We start from the raw sequence: 18,215 nt of genomic DNA, 5'->3' as shown, positions 1-18,215 counted from the left end.
AAAAACAAAAAAAACAAGCCTGTTTTCAAATCCAGGATTTTGTCTTCAACTTTTACCTTTTAATTATCAAAATAACTTATTTATGGTGGAGGGAGGGTCATGCATTTTCCGCCAGTCACTCAGGGAGGAAAAATGTTTATAGCTTTGGGGAAAGTCTAAATTTAAAAAAAATGAATGAATGAATAAAAAACAAATAAAAAAGGAAGTCACACCTCAGCCACTCTCCTCGCCTGTTAACTAAAGAACAGTCATTGCCATGATGACTGTGATACCCTCGAATATCTGCCGTGCTGCAGTTCCTCACTGTGACCACTGGAGGGCAGTGAACACTCATATTTAAATGGGACAAAGGTGCTTTTTGTTTGAAATCAGATAAACTTCTTCCAAATATTTTTAATTCTTTCTTTTACATAATTTATGAAGATCAAGTGACAACCAGAACATTAAAATATGGCTGTATGTATGTCTGCCTACCTCCTATAAGACTGTTTGCAGCGGTTTATTTTGAAAGGAAAAACCGGAAGTGTTGTTCTCGTTACCCAGCAGACTTGACAACCTCCCTGAGAGGCGCAGCGTTTCCTTCATCCAGAGTTTGCCGACAAACTTAGAAACATTTTTCGCTCTGGTCTGAGGTCTCTTTATGTAGCATAAATGCCGAAACTTCCGCCCAAAGCTCCGGGTTTCGTCGCCGTCTTCGTCTGCGTTCATTGGTGAGTCATGAAAACAGCTTTAAAGTTTTTTGCATTACAAATGTGTCGCGTCTCCTTCCGATTATTACGGCAGCTGCACCGTTACATTCACCGCACACTAACCCAGTTCCGCTATGGTCACGTTTAACATTTATATACACTCCTCAGAGTTGATACATCCATTATTAATAACTGATACAGACCTAATATTGATTATGACACAGTTGTCACCACAGCAGCCTGTGTGACGGTGTGCAGTTATAGTAACATCCATGCTGTGTCGAGTTTTGCTTCCTGCTTTTCAAAACTTCCTCTGCTGGTGTAAAAGAAGCAGAAGGGAAACTCCGTTTGGTCCTGTGACTGAAGATATTTCAGTCAGCTGTTAGATCATCACTTTGTTTTTGAAAAATACATGAATAAAGCTGTCATCACGGCACACTGCTTTTAGCAGTATTCCTAAATTGTGTAATGCACATGGTATGTGTTCTCATGCTTTATTCTTTTAACATTAGCTCTGTTGGATTGTCATGGTTATTTTAGACCATAAACAAAGGTCCACAACAACTTTACATATGTGACAGTGCACAAAACAACTCACAAATAACACTAAACAAAATTACAGGACTTGACTAAAACATTGACGCAGACAAACTAGCAAGCTCCTGGTAGTGCAATAATTAAGATATATACTGTTTCATGATTTAATATGGTATGTATCACCAGTTTGGGGCTGAATTTTACTTCAATTACCTGATGATTAGAGTATTTACACAATACTATACACTAACATTTGTAAGTTTCCATACACACATTATATGAGCATTAAAAGGAATAGATCCCAGGAAGAACAATATTCTTACCATGCATGAAGTTCATTACAGTGTATGAATCATATTGTATAGGTCAACTTTTCTTGTAGTCTTATTTTGAAAACATGAAAATACTATTAGCGTACTGACAATTAGTAAATGCAGTTTGGAGTAGAAACAATTAGTCGTTTTTTTCAACTAGGACACAAAATGGGCAAGTATTTTTTGAAGTGATTTATTATGTAAGATGTTCAAGCAAAAATGTCAATCACTTTCTGGTTGTAGCGTCTTGCAGTGTGAAGAGTGGCTGTTTTTTTTAATTATTATTATATCGAACTGAATATGTTCAGATTTTGGACTGTTGATTGGACTGGGAAACTATGACTTTTTTTTTATTGACTTCTGGAATTTCATAAACAAAACGATTGAAAGATTGATAGAAAAAATAATTTGTTGATTAATCGCGAAAGAAATTAGTCCTTACTTGGGGCCTCTCTGTAGTTCTTCTGGAAGAAACAGGAGAGTTTTGTAGTTGTTCATTTTTAACAGTCACTGCCTTTATATCCGGTTACAGGAGCAAGACTTTCAAAAAGAAGTTGGAATGAATAGAGTTCATTGATGATAGCCCAGGGGTCAGAGGTCATGGATCAGTGTTGCCTGATAGATAAGTGTGCTGGAACCTATCCCAGCTGACATGGTTGAGAGGCAGGGTACTCCCTGGACAGGTCACCAGACTATCACAGGGCTGACACACAGAGACAGACAACCATTCACACTCACATTCACACCTACTGACAATTTAGAGTCACCAATTAAACTGCATGTCTTTGGACTGTGGGAGGAAGCTGGAGCACCCAGAGAAAACCCACGCTGACACCTAGAGAACACGCAAACTCCTCATATATCATTATATCTTAATGTACTTGTCGGTGAATTATTTTAATTATAGGCTCTCGAGGATGAGATGTGTACATGATCACAGCGGAGTATTCTATCTGTCCCCCTCCAGCTAGGCGATGGACGGGCAGCAGATCCAGGTGAGCGACGAAGAGCCCAAAGTCCTGCGAGAAGAGACCCGGAGAAGGAGAAGAAAGAAAGCCATCACCTCGTCCTCCTGCACCTCCATGGATCAGATCACTGTTGAGTTCGTCCTGCCCACTGCGACGCGTGGTGGGAACAGCCCCGACACTCTGCTGCTGGAGGTCGCTGGAAACTGGACGGTGGAACAGGTAATGTACTGATGATTCATTATGGATGTTAAATATTGCTTAAGATGTCTTTACGCAAACATTATATTCTGTTGTCTCGCAGGTGAAAGCTCAGGTGTGGCTGAAGGCGGTGACTCTGAACCTCTGTCCTGACTTCTACCAGCGGTATTCTCCTGATCACTGCATCCTGCTCTATCAGAAGAAAGGCAACATATGCGAGATCTACGACAAGCACCAAGTCTTCCAGACGCTGGACTGCATCCGTTACTGGAGAGGTACACCAACCAGCAACAGAACATGTAGTAGGTAACTGAGTCATTCTGTTATGATGATGTCAAACACATCTGTTGCGTTTATTAAAAAGCCCTGAAGAAAGACGTGGGGCGTATCCAGTTGGCTCCCCGTCCGCAGCCCTCAGATGAGTCCCTACAGTACCAGCGCTACTTAAACTACCTGATCGGCTACGATGTGACAGATGTCAGTAATGTGCACGACGACGAGCTGGAGTTTACCCGCAGGAAGCTGCTGACACCAAGACGCATCGAGCTGTCTGACCGCGATGCAAAACTCTACTCCATGGACCCCTGGGTGACCCGCAAGCCGTTGCCTGACCATCTCCTCAGCAAGGTGTGTGTTGAGCTCACCAATAAACAGTTTGTTTAGTGTTTTGAGTTGCACTCTTTTTACGTTTTCTGGTTCATTTGTACCTCCTCCAGGTCAGTAACGGTCACATCCTGGTGGTGATCCACATCAGCACAGCCAGCCAGACCATCAAGGTCTCCATCGATGACACGCCAGCACAGGTAGACAAATGTAGCGACGACCACCATTCATGTTTACATCTGTTACTGTAACACTTCCTGACAGTTTTCCATCTTGTTTAGGTATTGGTGAGCTTTTTTGCCAAGACGGCAAACAAGAGAGTTTTGCTGGGGATTCCTGACAACATGTGTGAGGCAGACTTTGTGCTACGTGTGTGTGGGAGGTATGTCAGAGGCTAAAACACACGATAACCACTCATGCATGGAGCCAGTGTAATTCATTTCATGTTTTACAATGTACTGTCTGTTCACACAGGGAGGAGTACCTGTACGGAGATAAACCGCTGCAGAACTTCAACTGGATCCGTCAGTGTCTGAAGAACGGGGAGGAAATCCACCTGGTTCTGGAGAGGCCACCTGATACAGAGCTGGATCTGGTTCAGAAGGAGGACTGGGCACAAGTGGATGACTGCACTGGAGTCGCAGGTAACCAGTTGAATTAAGTGTCCAGTCCACATCTGGCACACCCCAAGAGCTTCTTTAAGAGGTAATAATTATCCTCCCAACTTTCCTTTGTCAGGTACCCATGAGCAGCTGACCATCGATGAGAAGGACCATGAGCGAGTGTTCACCATCTCTATGTGGGACTGTAACAGGAAGTTCAGAGTGAAGGTGCTGGGTATTGACATCCCATCCCTCCCCAAAATCCCGGAGTTTATTGTCTTCATAGAAGCCAGCATTTTCCACGGCCAGCAGCTTTTAGCCCAGGTAATCCAAAGCACACAGAAGGAAAACATATGATGATGGTGGCTGTGATCTACTTTGATTTTAGGGCAGCTGAAGTCATCTCTGCTCTGCCTTGTGTCATTACTCCCGGCAACATTTAAAACTGATTGTTGTCAAAACAATGCTGAAGATGACCATTCTTTATATTATAGGCACATTATTGATGAATGATTATAGTCAGTGATCTTCATTTTCCTTTTATGCTTTTAATGTGAAGTAGCAACAGTTTGAGATGTTTGGTTTACACGTAGCTATTAATTAACACAGCTTTAATGTGGGTGTAGGAGAGTGAACAGTGAAGCTGATGTTAATGAGATAAAATAAAACAGTAATGTTATATTACATGTTACTGTATAAATCCATTGAAGGGATTTTGCTGCAGAAGTGGCAACACTAACTTGGTTTCTTTTTATGAAAGCCTTAAGGATTATAACTTTAACCTAGATTGAGAAAATCAGAACTGAGAGCCACAACAGTGAAATGTTGCTTTCATAAGCAGCAATTTCAGGAAGCACTTTTGGCACAGTAGGTTTAGGACAGCAGTGACTGCAGAGTTAAACCCAAGTGGCATCATCCGAGGCAAAAAAAAAAAAAAAAAAATGAAGCCAACGCAGAAGTGCAAAAAAATTCTGGAGAAGTGCTCCGGAGTGAGTCAGTCCTCATATTAAATGTTAAAATGCTCAGTTTTACAGTAGAAATAAACATGTTTAAAGGCTGCTACAAAAAGCACTTTTGGTCTCTGTAGCTAATTTACCCCTTCATGAAACTGTACAGGGGTGAATGGTTGTATAACTCACCTGTTTAAATGTTATTAAGGCGTGAATTTATGCATAATTAAGCTTTGAGTGACAGCTGGGTGCTGTCCATTGGCAAGCTACTGCCACAGCAACAATGTTGATCAGGTATCGTAACAATTGTGTAACCATAGACTCGACTCACACAGTATAGACATTCAGCTTTTCCATGAAGTACTTTTTTTTTTTTGATAGTTTAAGTTTGTTTTTTGCTAGCAAAAATTAGCACTAGAATTAGCATTATCACAGCTTACCATAGATTGTAATGCACTATGCTAACCAAGCTAGCAGCTAACATTTGGCGTATCTCCACCCTCTCTTCCAAAAATGGTCACTTCTGGCTCCAAAAATTCTATATGGCGACATATTGAACTCAAGGCTTCAAAACAGGAGTCCAAAAACCAGTGGGTGCCATCACCCATGCCATTGTTATGTACTGTACAGTCTATGGTTTAACCCTGCCTTTACTCTCTCAGGAGAGGACGTCCTCTAAAACCTTCAATGAAGAAGTGCTGTGGAACTGCTGGTTGGAGTTTAACATTAAGATCAAGGACCTGCCTAAAGGAGCACGACTCAACCTCCAGGTGAACATTTAATTCAAAGGACAGATGTAGTGGAGAAAAATTAAAGAACTCTGAATTCTTGGTCTTTGTACTCTGTAACTAGCTGTTACTGCTCTGCCCATTTAACCTCTCAGGTGAGCTGCGGGAAGCAGCCCTTGACACCAAACTCCAAGGGAGCCTCAGCCTACCAGGATAGTACAGCAGGGACAGGCAGCCATGATGGTGAGGTCTACTAACATTTAAGTGCCAACTGTATCTTGCTGACAATGGTTAGAGCAAGGCTGTATCCATTCGTCTGTCCATCTTTCAGGTAAAACCAAGAGCCGACTTCTGTACTACGTCAACTTGCTACTGATCGACCACCGCTCTCTGCTGCGCCAGGGCGAGTTCATCCTCCACATGTGGAAAATGCCAGAGAAAAGCGAAGAGAGCAGCAGCAGCATAAACGCAGACAAGCTCACCTCAGCCACCAACCCAGACAAGGCCTCTGCCATGGCCATCGCCATCCTACTGGACAAGTATTGCTACCCTGTGGTGCTGCCCAAGAGTCGAGATGTGGGCCGGGACATCGGGGCCGGAAGTGAGGAAGCAGAGGGAGGAGAAAGAGGTCAGAGAGAGATGCCGAATCACCTGAAGAAACAGTTTGCAGCTATCGTGGCCACCGACCCCCTGCATCCTCTCAGTCCTGAGGACAAAGAGCTGCTGTGGCACTTCAGACATGAGTGTATGCGTGACCCCAGGTACTTATTTTATTCTAAAGAAAACGGACTACAAAGTGTTGTATCATCATTGCTTTTGCTGTTCCTGGATATTCACTTTAGCCTCTTCCTGTACTCAGGGCTTACCCAAAGCTTCTGGGTTCAGTCAGGTGGGGGAAACAGGAAGATGTTTTGGCAATACACCGTCTACTGGAGCGCAGCAGTGCGTGGGACAGCAGGTAAGAGCGCCTTCACACTGCAGCTATACGTCTTGAGGAGGTTCAGCGTCCCTTCACCTGTCGACATGTTGTTCCCGTTCAGTGGTCTGGATGTTGGTCTGGCCATGCAGCTGCTCGACTGTCACTACTCAGACGCTCAGGTTCGCTCTATGGCTGTCAGGAAGCTGGAGACTTTGGGAGATGACGATGTGCTCAGATACCTTCTGCAGCTCGTACAAGTGAGTATGTTCTATTCTTTCTTTTTAAGGCTGATGAGGCACCTCTTCCAGTAACTCTGCTGTTCCACCTCATTCACAGTTACACTATTTCACAAGCTCGCGGGGAGAGGCGGCTCAGCAGATACATGCTGCGTGTTTGTCTTCTGATGTGTTTCCATAGTTGACTCTGTGGTTAACTTTGCATGAGCAGTATGAATTTTGAACAGAGGCCAACAAAGGGCCATTTGGTCTGATAGGAAAATGACTTCTACCTTCACAGTATACTGTTGTCTCTGTGTCCTTTGAGCTTTAGTTATATGTGGAGGGTGTCCTTCTAAAATATATTCCAAGCTACACATGTAGAGAAATACTACTGCCTAATATTCAGGGTATTATAGATTGTTCCTGAAAGAGTGACAACTTGCTCTGCAAAGGAGTTACACTGCCATTTGAATATGTCTCCTGGAAGCATACTGTTTTCGTGTTGTCTGTTACTCAAGAACGCCCTGAGGGAATTTCTTCAACAAACGTTAAACTGATTAGATTTTGGTGATCAAAGGTCACTGTGACCTTGCATCTGTCTCATTCTCATGAATGCAATATCTCAACAACACCTTGAGGAAATTTCCTGAAATTTGGCACAAACATCCATTTGGACTCACGCTCCTTTGTCACTTTTTGACCCGCCTGCCCAAACCTGTAATTTTTATTTTTTTTTGGCAAGCTTACCCAAACACACATATTGAAGCAGGCAAGACTAGCCTTCAGTCGATGCACCCCAAACATTTCAGAGCAGAATATACTGCTTATTTTTCAAAATTTTAAAACCTGATTTTACTTGTTGGAGGTTTTTCAAGCATTAACATTTGGCTGGATGGTTAATAACACATATTTCCATGGCATGACAGAACATATTTAACATATATTCTTTAAGTCTGGGTAAAATCAGATATTATTTTAAGATGATATTGTAGTAATTTAAGTCAAAAAGCACAGAGCCCTCAAAGTCCCTGTAGATGATATTTTTTGTTTTGTCTGCACAAGTTAATCATCCTTTGGGAACAAGTTGATTATCTTGTGTGCACAAGTTAGCCTATTATCTGGTTGGCACAACAAAAAGATCACCTTTCAGCACTTTGGGGGCTTTGTAGTACAGTAAGTGATGGATTAGCACTTCATTCAAGACATTGTTCTACTGCAGAAGCCTGAATTGCAGTAAAATGTTTGTAATTCTCAGGTCACGTGATCATACCATTAAATATAGTTTACAGTTTATCTGCACTGCTGCTCGCCTTCATCACTCCTTTTTCTGCCGTCTGTCTGTCTGGCTACACCTCTGACCTGTTGAACCGCTTTCTGCTTCCTTCACTTAACATTTGAATTGCAGTCCTGTGTAAGCACAATGAGCTCTGTATTTTCCCTGCACTTCCTGCACCACTGTTTGCCTTATCACACTGTAACCTCTGAACTCAGTCTGTTAAAGATACCCTGTGAACATTTTTTTGTTTGTTTTGTAAATTTTCTGTGTCCCTGTTCTCTTGAAACATTTCTATGCACTTCCTACCTCACCCACATTTTTAAAAAAATTGTTCCACAACATATTGTATGTGGCTTTGTTTACATCAGCTTGATCTCCATGTCGTCTGCTCTGTTGGCAAACACATTGTCCTTTAAATCACAATTTACAAAATAACTTAATCTCCAGTAAGTCCAGTTTATTTACATATTTCCACTATAAAGCATGGATGGCATGGGTTGAATGGGTTTCATGTGACAGCATTTTTGTGTGTGTGTGTCCTGCAGGCAGTCAAGTTTGAGCCCTACCATGACAGTGCCCTGGTCAGGTTCCTGTTGAAGAGAGCTCTGAGGGTAATCAGGACTAACAACTGTATCTGTTTCTTACACTGTCTTACAATGTTTCCATTCCACCTGATGCTAGCTGCAGAAAGTCATCATGATTGACATTTACAGTTAAGTTTTTCCCCCTTTTTTTCTTTTCTCTCCACAGAGTAAGCGCATCGGCCATTTTCTCTTCTGGTTCCTGCGGAGTGAGATCGCCCAGTCAATGCATTACCAGCAGAGATATGCTGTCCTGCTGGAGGCCTACCTCAGAGGCTGTGGTGAAGACATGCTGCAGGACTTTAGGAAACAGGTGAGACATAAGTCATGTCTTGTACACGACTTCTTGAACAAAATGGTGTGTGTAGTTTCGGCTTGGATGATATCAAGGTACTACAGTATACTGAGGTATTTAGAAATCCCAAAGGTATGATTTTCCGAACTGTCAAGAGTACAGATGCTACTATATTTTATTAAACTGATACGGAGATGCTGTATTAAGGTGATGTATTGCAGTGCACAGCACACGCCACCAGAGGATAGTCTTGCATTTTGTAAACACAGCACTATAGACAATGACATACAAGCTACAGTGATTTCCATTACTAGTAGCTCAACCTTTATGTTTTTTTTCTTACATAAGCGGCATCATATACTGTATACCCCTGAAAAATACATACTGCCCAAGCCTAATGTAGATTTTAACTAAAACACAGTTCAGATTTACATTCAGTCTGTCAGCTCTGTCGGTAACTGACATGATGAACTGATGCTCTCTAGGTGGAGATGACGGAGGCTCTGCAGAAAGTGACCCGTGAGATGAAGGCCATGTCTGCCGAGAAGTACGATATTACTGTACAAGGTGAGGAGGAGAAGTGAAACTTTGAAGCCATCCTGCTGCTCTGTAGCAAACCACTGATACTAACCTGCTATATTCAGTTCCCGTAGCTTATCTGTGAGTTTTGAAATTAAGGCAAAAATTATTTTCTAATAAGCACAATATCTACATTCTATGGAGCAATTTCCTCTCCATAGTGCACAAGTTCCTGCCTTAAATGTAGGTGTTAAGCACTAGAGGATTCAAATAAAACATATCTCCATGTACTGAAGCTAAAGCTGCATGTGTATGTGTGTGTTGTGCACTTGACAGTGGTGTTTCAGTTGCGTCAGAAGCTGGAGGCACTGCAGTCATCTGGTCTGCCGGAGAGTTTCAGAGTCCCTTACGATCCTGGACTAAGAGCTGGAGCCCTGATGGTGAGGGAACGCAAACACACACACACACACTGGCAGTTAATCTGCCTTCACATGGAATCAAGCAGACAGCAAAGCAGGTACCATTTTAGTTGACGATAGCAGGACAGTTAAATTAGGTGAGGCCAGCACACAAGAAGAAAATGCAGGTGATCTGGTCAGTTATTGGACATTACTGGAATAATCACATGAAATTAGGAACATGAAATAATTTCATTAAATGTATTTTATTCCTTTCTTTGTAAACAGTGCAGTTTCACCATTGCATCATATCGTCATGCATGTTTCATTTTACCATCTTGCCGTTCCGAGTGTTAGTCTTTCGTGTGCCATCTGGAAATTATTGTCTGTCGTCTGTCTGCTGTTGACTGATTCTATGTGAATGCAGCATTAGGGCTGCAGGATATGAGTAAAATATGCAATAACATGTACTCAGTTCTGCCTTTCTGCTGCTTTCAGTTTCCGGCTGCTAAAATACAACAAATTGCCTGTTGAATTACTAATGATTGTTACATTTTAAAGTGTAGTTTTCTAATGATACTCTCTTTCACCTAACTCAAAAAATCCCTGAGTGCAGTATCACAGTCTTGCATGATGTGTTTCCCTAGCAAGTTGACATCGCAATGATAGTAAAAACTATATATTGTGCAGCCCTATAGCAGTGGAGAAAACTATACACACTCATACCCAGGTGTCTGCAAGTAGAAAGCCAATAATAATTTAAACGTGAAACCAGTTTCACGAGTAAAATAAACAATAATTGAAAGTGGACATATGAATAACTATATCACTGAATTTCAAGACAAATACTGTTCATGCACGTTCAGATCGAGCAGTGTAAAGTGATGGCATCTAAGAAGAAGCCCCTGTGGCTGCAGTTTAAAAGGGCCGACCCCAGCACTCTCTCCAAAGACCCCATCGGCATCATCTTCAAAGACGGCGATGACCTCAGACAGGATATGCTCATCCTGCAGGTGAGCCGCAGCACAGTCTCTAACACAGAAGTTAGAAGATTATTGCAAACAGACTCTTGAAAAGACTCCTTTACCTCTTGTGTTCAGATTCTGCTGATCATGGAGTCGATCTGGGAGACTGAATCACTGGATCTCTGTCTGTTACCGTACGGCTGCATCTCCACTGGAAACAGAATAGGTCAGTTATTCAACTGGACTGGAAGCTGGATGGAAAACAAATATTACAGTCATACTGTGAGATTTACCCCTCCTATGTCTTTATTGTTTTATCATTGTAGGTATGATAGAGATTGTGAAGGACGCCACCACCATAGCTAACATCCAGCAGAGTGTTGTGGGAAGCACTGGAGCTTTTAAAGATGAAATCCTTTATCAGTGGCTGCGGGACAAGTGTGTCAGTGAGGACAAGGTACACATCACGACCAGCTGTCATGAAATTCAGCACAACAGATAACATAAAAATAATCATTTGGTTAATTATATGGACTGTGGAACAGAAACATCCACCCATCCTTCCATTCATCCATACATCCATCTACTCACAAAACATTCAGTCTCCAGCTGCACCAGCTTCTTTGTCAGATGTTAAAGGAAGTGGCAGTGTGACAGACAGGAAGGAAGCACCCCTCAGGGGTCTTCCTGTCATCACAGCATTCTACTTTTAGCGGTGACACCTGCACCGCCAGTGTTGCTACGGGGGTGCAGACTTGTCACCTTTAAGTGAAAATTGTCGTTTTCACTCCAAAAGAGGTCATTTGTGTGATTTTTTTTTTAGATCTCATGAGTTTTTGAAATGTATAGTTGGTGGGTTAGGATCTGGTGTTAGGGGTTTGAGTTGTTTTGATTATACAGTTTGGATGTAAGGTCATTTCCCTGTAGACCTAATGCAAGCTAGCCTACTTGTTATTCTAATTCCCATTTCTATGTATATTGTTCCTGATGTTAGCGCTCTGGGACTACTCATTTAACGTTAATAATGTTAGCATTTAGCGATTACAGCACAAGTTAAGCCAGTCAGCCAAAGTGCCAACTAACTCAACGGTTAAGGTTAACATCAGCCCCGGATGGATGAATTGAATTGAATTCAATTCAGTTTTATTTAGAAAGCCCAATATCACAAATCACAATTTGAAAAAAAATGGTAGAAACCACAGGATTGCCTCCGTGCCAGCTATAGCTGTAGCCGTGGCCTAAAGAGGTACACATCTGCATTTCCTGGCTGCAAGGTCATTAATAAGATCATTAAGCGGCAGTAGCTCAGTCCATAGGGACTTGGGAACCAGAGGGTCGCCGGTTCAAGTCCCCGTACCGGACCAAATATGGAGCATGGACTGGTAGCTGGAGAGGTGCCATTCACCTCCTGGGCACTGCCGAGGTGCCCTTGAACAAGGCACCGAACCCCCCAACCACTTGGGGCGCCTGACCAAGGCAGCCCCCTCACTCTGACATCTCTTCACTTTGTGCATGTGTGTGTATTTTGGACCTGTGTGTTAATGACAAAAGAGTGAAGAAATTGCCCTCAAGGGGATTAATAAAGTATATAAAAAAATTAAAAAAAAAAAAATATATATATATATATAAATATATAACAGCTGAACGAGTTCTGCATTGATGCTAAAGACAGCAAAACCACCAAGACATTCCTGTTTGTTGTTTTGATGACCTTAATTTTAGAAAAACTCAGCAGGGGCAACTGACTGTACTAATAAATGAAGCTTTGTGTTAGCTCATGCAGGACAGGGAAGTCATACACCCCAGCTGTAATCAGCTGACAGCTGGGGTGGATCATTGTTTGCTATGAGTCACACACTTATCACAGCCCATTTAAATATGGCTTCCTATTCACTTATCACTGCTACACCCATGCTGCCCCACACTGTTGCCGCTGCTGCTGGCAAAGCTTTACCTCCACCACCCCAGCCTCCACCTTTCTAATTCAGAGCCCTAACATCGCTCTAAGGTCAAAATGGTATTTAATGTCTTGCTTGGGCTCACTCTTCTGTACCCAGGGGGTTTTCTGCATTGCACTCCCTGTTTGGTCATAGCATGCTGCTTGGGAGCACCTCAAGAGAGGAGCCTGCAGCGCCAAGCACAACTGTATTTCCTTTTTGTTGCAATAAAAAGTTAAATCTATGACAAGAGTGTTCCAATCTGAACTGCAATAATAACCTTATAACTGGGTGGACTGCTCTGTTCGGTGCCTCCTCCAGCCCTGGTGCCCTATGCACAAAGTGATGCATGTGCCCATAGCTGACAGCAGTAAATGATGGCATGGAAAATTAGCCAGAAAGGTGATTTATCATGTGACAAACAGTTTCTCTCGGTCTTTGTAGTTCCAGCAGGCTGTGGAGAGGTTCCTGTACTCCTGTGGTGGCTACTGTGTGGCTACCTATGTCCTGGGTATTGGGGATCGCCACAATGACAACATCATGATCACTGAATCTGGTAAGAACGTTTTTGGTCTGCACTTTCATCTCACTGTAGGACAAACGAATATATTTAAATATAATATATATAATATACATATAATATTTTTAAGCAAGTTCTTATGAAAATATTGATAAGTCTCAATAAATGTCGTCATTTTGTTCATCCACATCTACAATTTAATTTTTTTGCCACCCTAAATAGCTATAAATAGACTGGACTAGACTTGATTTAAATTTCAATGTTGAACAAAATTCCTGTCCAGTAGGTTTCACTTGTAGTTTTGAAATCAAATACTTCAATTAAACTGCCATGTTCTTTTTTTGAGATTTATTTAGCAGTTATTGAAACACATCCCATGCGGCCTTCAGGAAATACTGAACGCTCCTTTGTGTTCCTGCAGGGAATCTCTTCCACATCGACTTTGGTCACATCCTGGGGAATTACAAGAGTTTCATGGGAATCAGTAAGGAGTGGGTCCCCTTTGTGCTCACACCTGACTTCCTATACGTCATGGGAACATCAGGAAAGAAAAGTAGCCCCAACTTCCAGAAATTCCAGGTGCAGTAAATGGGATTTTTTTTTTTTTTTGGACATGAATACACAAAACCCTCCGCACTTTGGGGCGGAGCTCGGTTCATACACATGAACAGATCAGATGCATTGACAGATGCACAAATATCCATCAGCTATTCTTTAAACATTAAATAAGTCAGAAAGGTCAACCTATATGAGATTTATTTGCAGAAATCAGAAAGTTACGATAATCCCATAGCTGAGTACAGCCACTGTTGGCGTGATGTCACCTCCAATGGGACAAATTGAATGTTAGATCTCCTGCATTCGTGTGTATGAACAATACAGTCTGTATGCATTACACATCTGTCATCTCCATCTCAGGACGTGTGTGTGAAGGCTTACCTCGCCCTTCGGCACCACACCAACCTGCTCATCATCCTCTTTTCCATGATGCTGATGACCGGTAAGACTTCCTTCATTGTAAAACACAAAGCCTTTTGTGTTTTGTGCCCTTTTGCAGCAGCATTATTAAAATCATGTCCTTTTCCTCCTGTGTCACACTCACACAACAGGGAGAGTTTTGGCTTGGTTTAAAATATAATTTTAGTTTTTAGATTTGCACTATTGTCATATCAAACTTGCTGACTAAGTCATTCAGTGCAACCTTTTTTGTTTTTGTCTGTCAAAACAATAAATACTGATAGATGTTCACACATTCACACTTATTTTTCGGCTGTTAACAGGAATGCCCCAGCTGACTAGTAAGGAGGATATCGAGTACATCCGTGAGGCGCTGACTGTCGGGCGCAGCGAGGACGAGGCGCAGCGTCACCTACTGGACCAGATAGAGATCTGCAGGGAAAAAGGCTGGATGGTTCAGATCAACTGGTTTGTTCACCTGGTGCTGGGGATCAAGCAGGGGGTGGAGAAACGGTCTACTTAAGACTCTGTATCACTGAGGAAAGATTAAGATTTGAAGGTTTTCCTCTTAGGATTTCTACTTAAGGTATTTCTGTTTTTTATTTGATGTAAATAAGAGTCTAAAAGGAAGGCTCCAACAGAAGACTGAAAAGTCTAGAAAGCTATAAAAATGATCACACATTTTTGTTTATAAAGATTTTTAATTTTATACCACAGGTCATCTCAGATATTAAGACATTTTAATGAAGAAGATTAATAAGGTCAGAATTATAACTAAGAGATGGCATGTGACCATCCTGTCAATACCAGTCATTTCAACTGTAGTAAAAGGCTGAAAAAGTCTGAAAGAGAGATTATGACACTGCTTGTCTGCAGACTTGGCACCAAGATGCATAAATGCTGAATTAAATGTAATTATATTCTATGGTCAGGAGACGTAGAGCAGAAAATAATTTCCACAGGAGCGACTGTTGTCATTGCACTGCTTCAACCAAGTCAAACATTTACACCAAAATCAGTAGCATTTATAGGAGTTTTTTTTTCTCTTTTGCCTAATTGTTATGGCAGTCATTGCATAAGTCTTTCCCTTTTCACAGACATTTTAAGGTGTTTCTTTGATTAAAAACAGTGTGCTATCTGCTTAACCACCCCAAACAGTTGACGATAATGATTTTGGTTAAATAAGGAACCCTTTCAAAATAAAAAACAGAGAGGAAACCCTTTTTTACATGAGCAAGGAAATGGATCTCTACACCCTCTATTTGTATCCTTTGACAAACCACTTCCTGTTCCTAATTGTCTCATTCAAAGCCATGTCCTGCTGAGGAAACACATTTCCTTCACGTTGTCTTATTTTTAAATCTTAGTACATGTTACACTGTTTATTGGATTATCGTCCAGAGCTGTTAGATTTAATATTAAATAGAGAGTCTGTTAAAAAATGTTCATTATTCAAAACATTTAGTTATACTGGATATAGATAGCTTCATCAATAACTATTTAATGAGTCTGAGATTGATAATAATGTAATACTGATGAAGTGTGAGAGTTTTATTATTTATATCATTAACAATCTTTTTATTTGCACTGATTGTTAAGGAATACTGCACTAAGATGTCCTTGTGCTCCTGAAATTTTAATTCCAAAACATATATTAAAGGTCAAATTTAATGAAGTTAATATATAACTACTGTAAAAGACTGTTAAAGGCTGTACATCCTGGCCTGCTGGTGATATTCAGCACATGCTGGTCAGTGCTGGAGTCACTTACTGAATAGTGGAACACGTAAATTATTTCTTTGTCTACTGCCAAATGATTTGGAACATTTCAATTACGTCATAAATTTTAAAACCTGTATGTGAGGTCATAGTTTCAAGCAAAGTAAACATCCATACAAGCCAAATTTGATAGAATGCAACAAGTTCAACACATCTCTCAATAAGGTTTTGTTGAAATGAATCCTGGCAAACGTATGAGATGGCAGCTGGAGACTGAAGCATGTTAAAGCTGGGATAGGCAGTTTTATTTTGCCTCCATAGGGCAGAAATCCCATAATAACCTTTAAACGTGTTGTAATTCAAGTTGACTGAGGGAAAACGTCTGCACCTCCTCTTGGCTCTGTTTTCAGGCTTTAGAAAATCTAGCCCATAATGGGAGACTGTGGCCAATGGCAGGTCATTTCAGAGCGAGAGCATTCCTATTGGCTGTTCTACAAATGTAGATTTGTTTACACTTCCCTTCAGATGGTGAAAGCCTGATTCAGTGACAGAGAGCCAACAGCTGCCAACTTTGCAAAGCAACCCCCTAAAAAGGAAGATGGACTTATTAAAAGAGAGTCTAAAAGAGAGTCTGACAATAAACGCATAAAAAATATGTCAATATTAGCAAAGCGTTTCAGAGAGAGAGGATATGTTGCTAATAGTTTAGCCTTCTGCTAACCAAAGCTAAAGGCTCATGGCTGCAGCTTTAAGTTCACGTTTATGTAGCTTATAGGTTAGCTAGAGCCTCAAATCACAGTCTGTCCACCGGCTCACTCTCCGCCGCTACAGACCATCTCGTCGGAGGGAGAGCAGGCAGCAGCACCAATGATGGACCTACATTCAGTGATGCAAGCAACTTTACTAGCCAGTGCAAACCTCAGCTCTAGGGGATTGGACAATCCTGACTCCCCATTGGATCAGCTAACAGGTTAGACCTGGTGTTGCCGTTGGCCGCCAGCTCACTGTGACACTCTGAGCTGGAGGGTTGCACTGGCAGAATTCAAGCCACTACAGCCATAGACCAAAGGTCCATCTCTCAAGCCACTGCCTTCTCTCCTTCCGGAGAAGCAGTCCATAGCAGCAAGGAGTGAGGTGGAGGGACTGTGATGTGGCAAGCTAGCTATAATGAAACAAGATTATAAAATAAACCCGTGTATGGAAAACACTGGGTTATTGTATGAAGTGCGTACCCATGCCCTCGGTCATCTTGTAGGAGGGGCTTAGGAAAGGGAGGAAAGAGCTGCATGGGGAGGGTGCATTTTCAAATTCTGCCAGTATTTGTTGCCTTTACTTTATCAGATTTCTGCCAACCGCACCTTTGGGAGACAACATAAAACAAAAACCACAGTTAAATTTTGGAGTGCATTGATCATCACAGATTGTAGATATATAGGAAATGGATCAGATATTTTGTCACACTTTATGAGCATAAGTTATTTCCCAGTTGGAAATGAAAGCTACAGTAAGCATCAGAAGTTTGAAAATCAGTATTTTTTTAAACTTTTTTTTTTTTGTCAGAAAAACATTTTGTAATAAAATCTTTTGTGACTGCAAGTGCTTTCAAAAATTGTTGGTTCTATAAATAAAATTTCTACGTTATTGTATCAGACAATTAAAGTTCTGTACTCTGCGGTTTGTTTTTCACAAGTCAGCTACTGCTTGTTTGCATTTCATAGATGAATAATTTACATTCCCCTTTCTCGTATCTTCCATCTGTACATGCTTGTCTCAAAAAGGCCTCTAGAAAGCAGGAATATTCTGATCCTGCCCCAGATCCAATTTGAAGCTCATTTAAACTGTGATTATTGACTTCAACCACAAGATGGAGCAACACCACAAGTTTCAACACTGACACCATATCAAGCATCTCATCCTCTCCTCCTTCGCCTCCTTCTTCCATAATTTACCTCTCCCAATTCCCCTCTTCCTTCCTGTAAGTTTCCAAATCACCTCTTCCCTTCTCCCTCTTTTCCAGCACTATTTTGACAGGAAGATTTGAGTGGGTGTGAGTGTACTGCATTAAGAATACATCTCTTTCATGTCACTGTCATGTGGCTGTAAACTGCTGTATATGTCTTGATGTACAGAGTGTTTGAGGGTCTAAATGGATTAGATGTATAAGCCTCCTCATTCCCCACAGCTTTACGGCCACTTTCTATACTCTGCTAAATGTAAGCTTTTTAGCATGCCTATAAACTGTGTGGAGGTGTATCCATGAAGTGATGGGGCTGAATAGAGCGAACCAGAACCTTGCCTCCCTTTGTTACGTGTTTCTATTTA

The 18,215-nt window shown here is 41.5% G+C and overlaps 1 protein-coding gene across 1 annotated transcript; it reads left to right on the top strand.

Moving 5' to 3' along the window:
* The first annotated feature begins 513 nt into the window (after window positions 1–513).
* Window positions 514–17,908, top strand: pik3cg (phosphatidylinositol-4,5-bisphosphate 3-kinase, catalytic subunit gamma). Its single transcript, XM_049566779.1, has 24 exons — window positions 514–710; window positions 2,508–2,727; window positions 2,810–2,981; window positions 3,071–3,333; window positions 3,423–3,509; window positions 3,591–3,691; window positions 3,784–3,953; window positions 4,048–4,235; window positions 5,524–5,631; window positions 5,745–5,832; window positions 5,921–6,350; window positions 6,449–6,547; window positions 6,630–6,765; window positions 8,548–8,613; window positions 8,753–8,896; window positions 9,364–9,445; window positions 9,734–9,837; window positions 10,662–10,808; window positions 10,896–10,986; window positions 11,087–11,217; window positions 13,142–13,253; window positions 13,639–13,796; window positions 14,136–14,217; window positions 14,498–17,908. The coding sequence occupies exons 2-24, from the start codon at window positions 2,515–2,517 to the stop codon at window positions 14,695–14,697; spliced, it is 3,372 nt and encodes a 1,123-aa protein (XP_049422736.1). The 5' UTR covers window positions 514–710; window positions 2,508–2,514; the 3' UTR covers window positions 14,698–17,908.
* The last annotated feature ends 307 nt before the right edge of the window (window positions 17,909–18,215 follow it).

The sequence above is a fragment of the Epinephelus fuscoguttatus genome, linkage group LG22, assembly GCF_011397635.1.
Source record: "Epinephelus fuscoguttatus linkage group LG22, E.fuscoguttatus.final_Chr_v1".
NCBI classification, from domain to species: Eukaryota; Metazoa; Chordata; class Actinopteri; order Perciformes; family Serranidae; genus Epinephelus; species Epinephelus fuscoguttatus.
The sequence above is the reverse complement of the archived record's forward strand: the minus strand, read 5'-3'. Positions and strand labels throughout refer to the sequence as shown.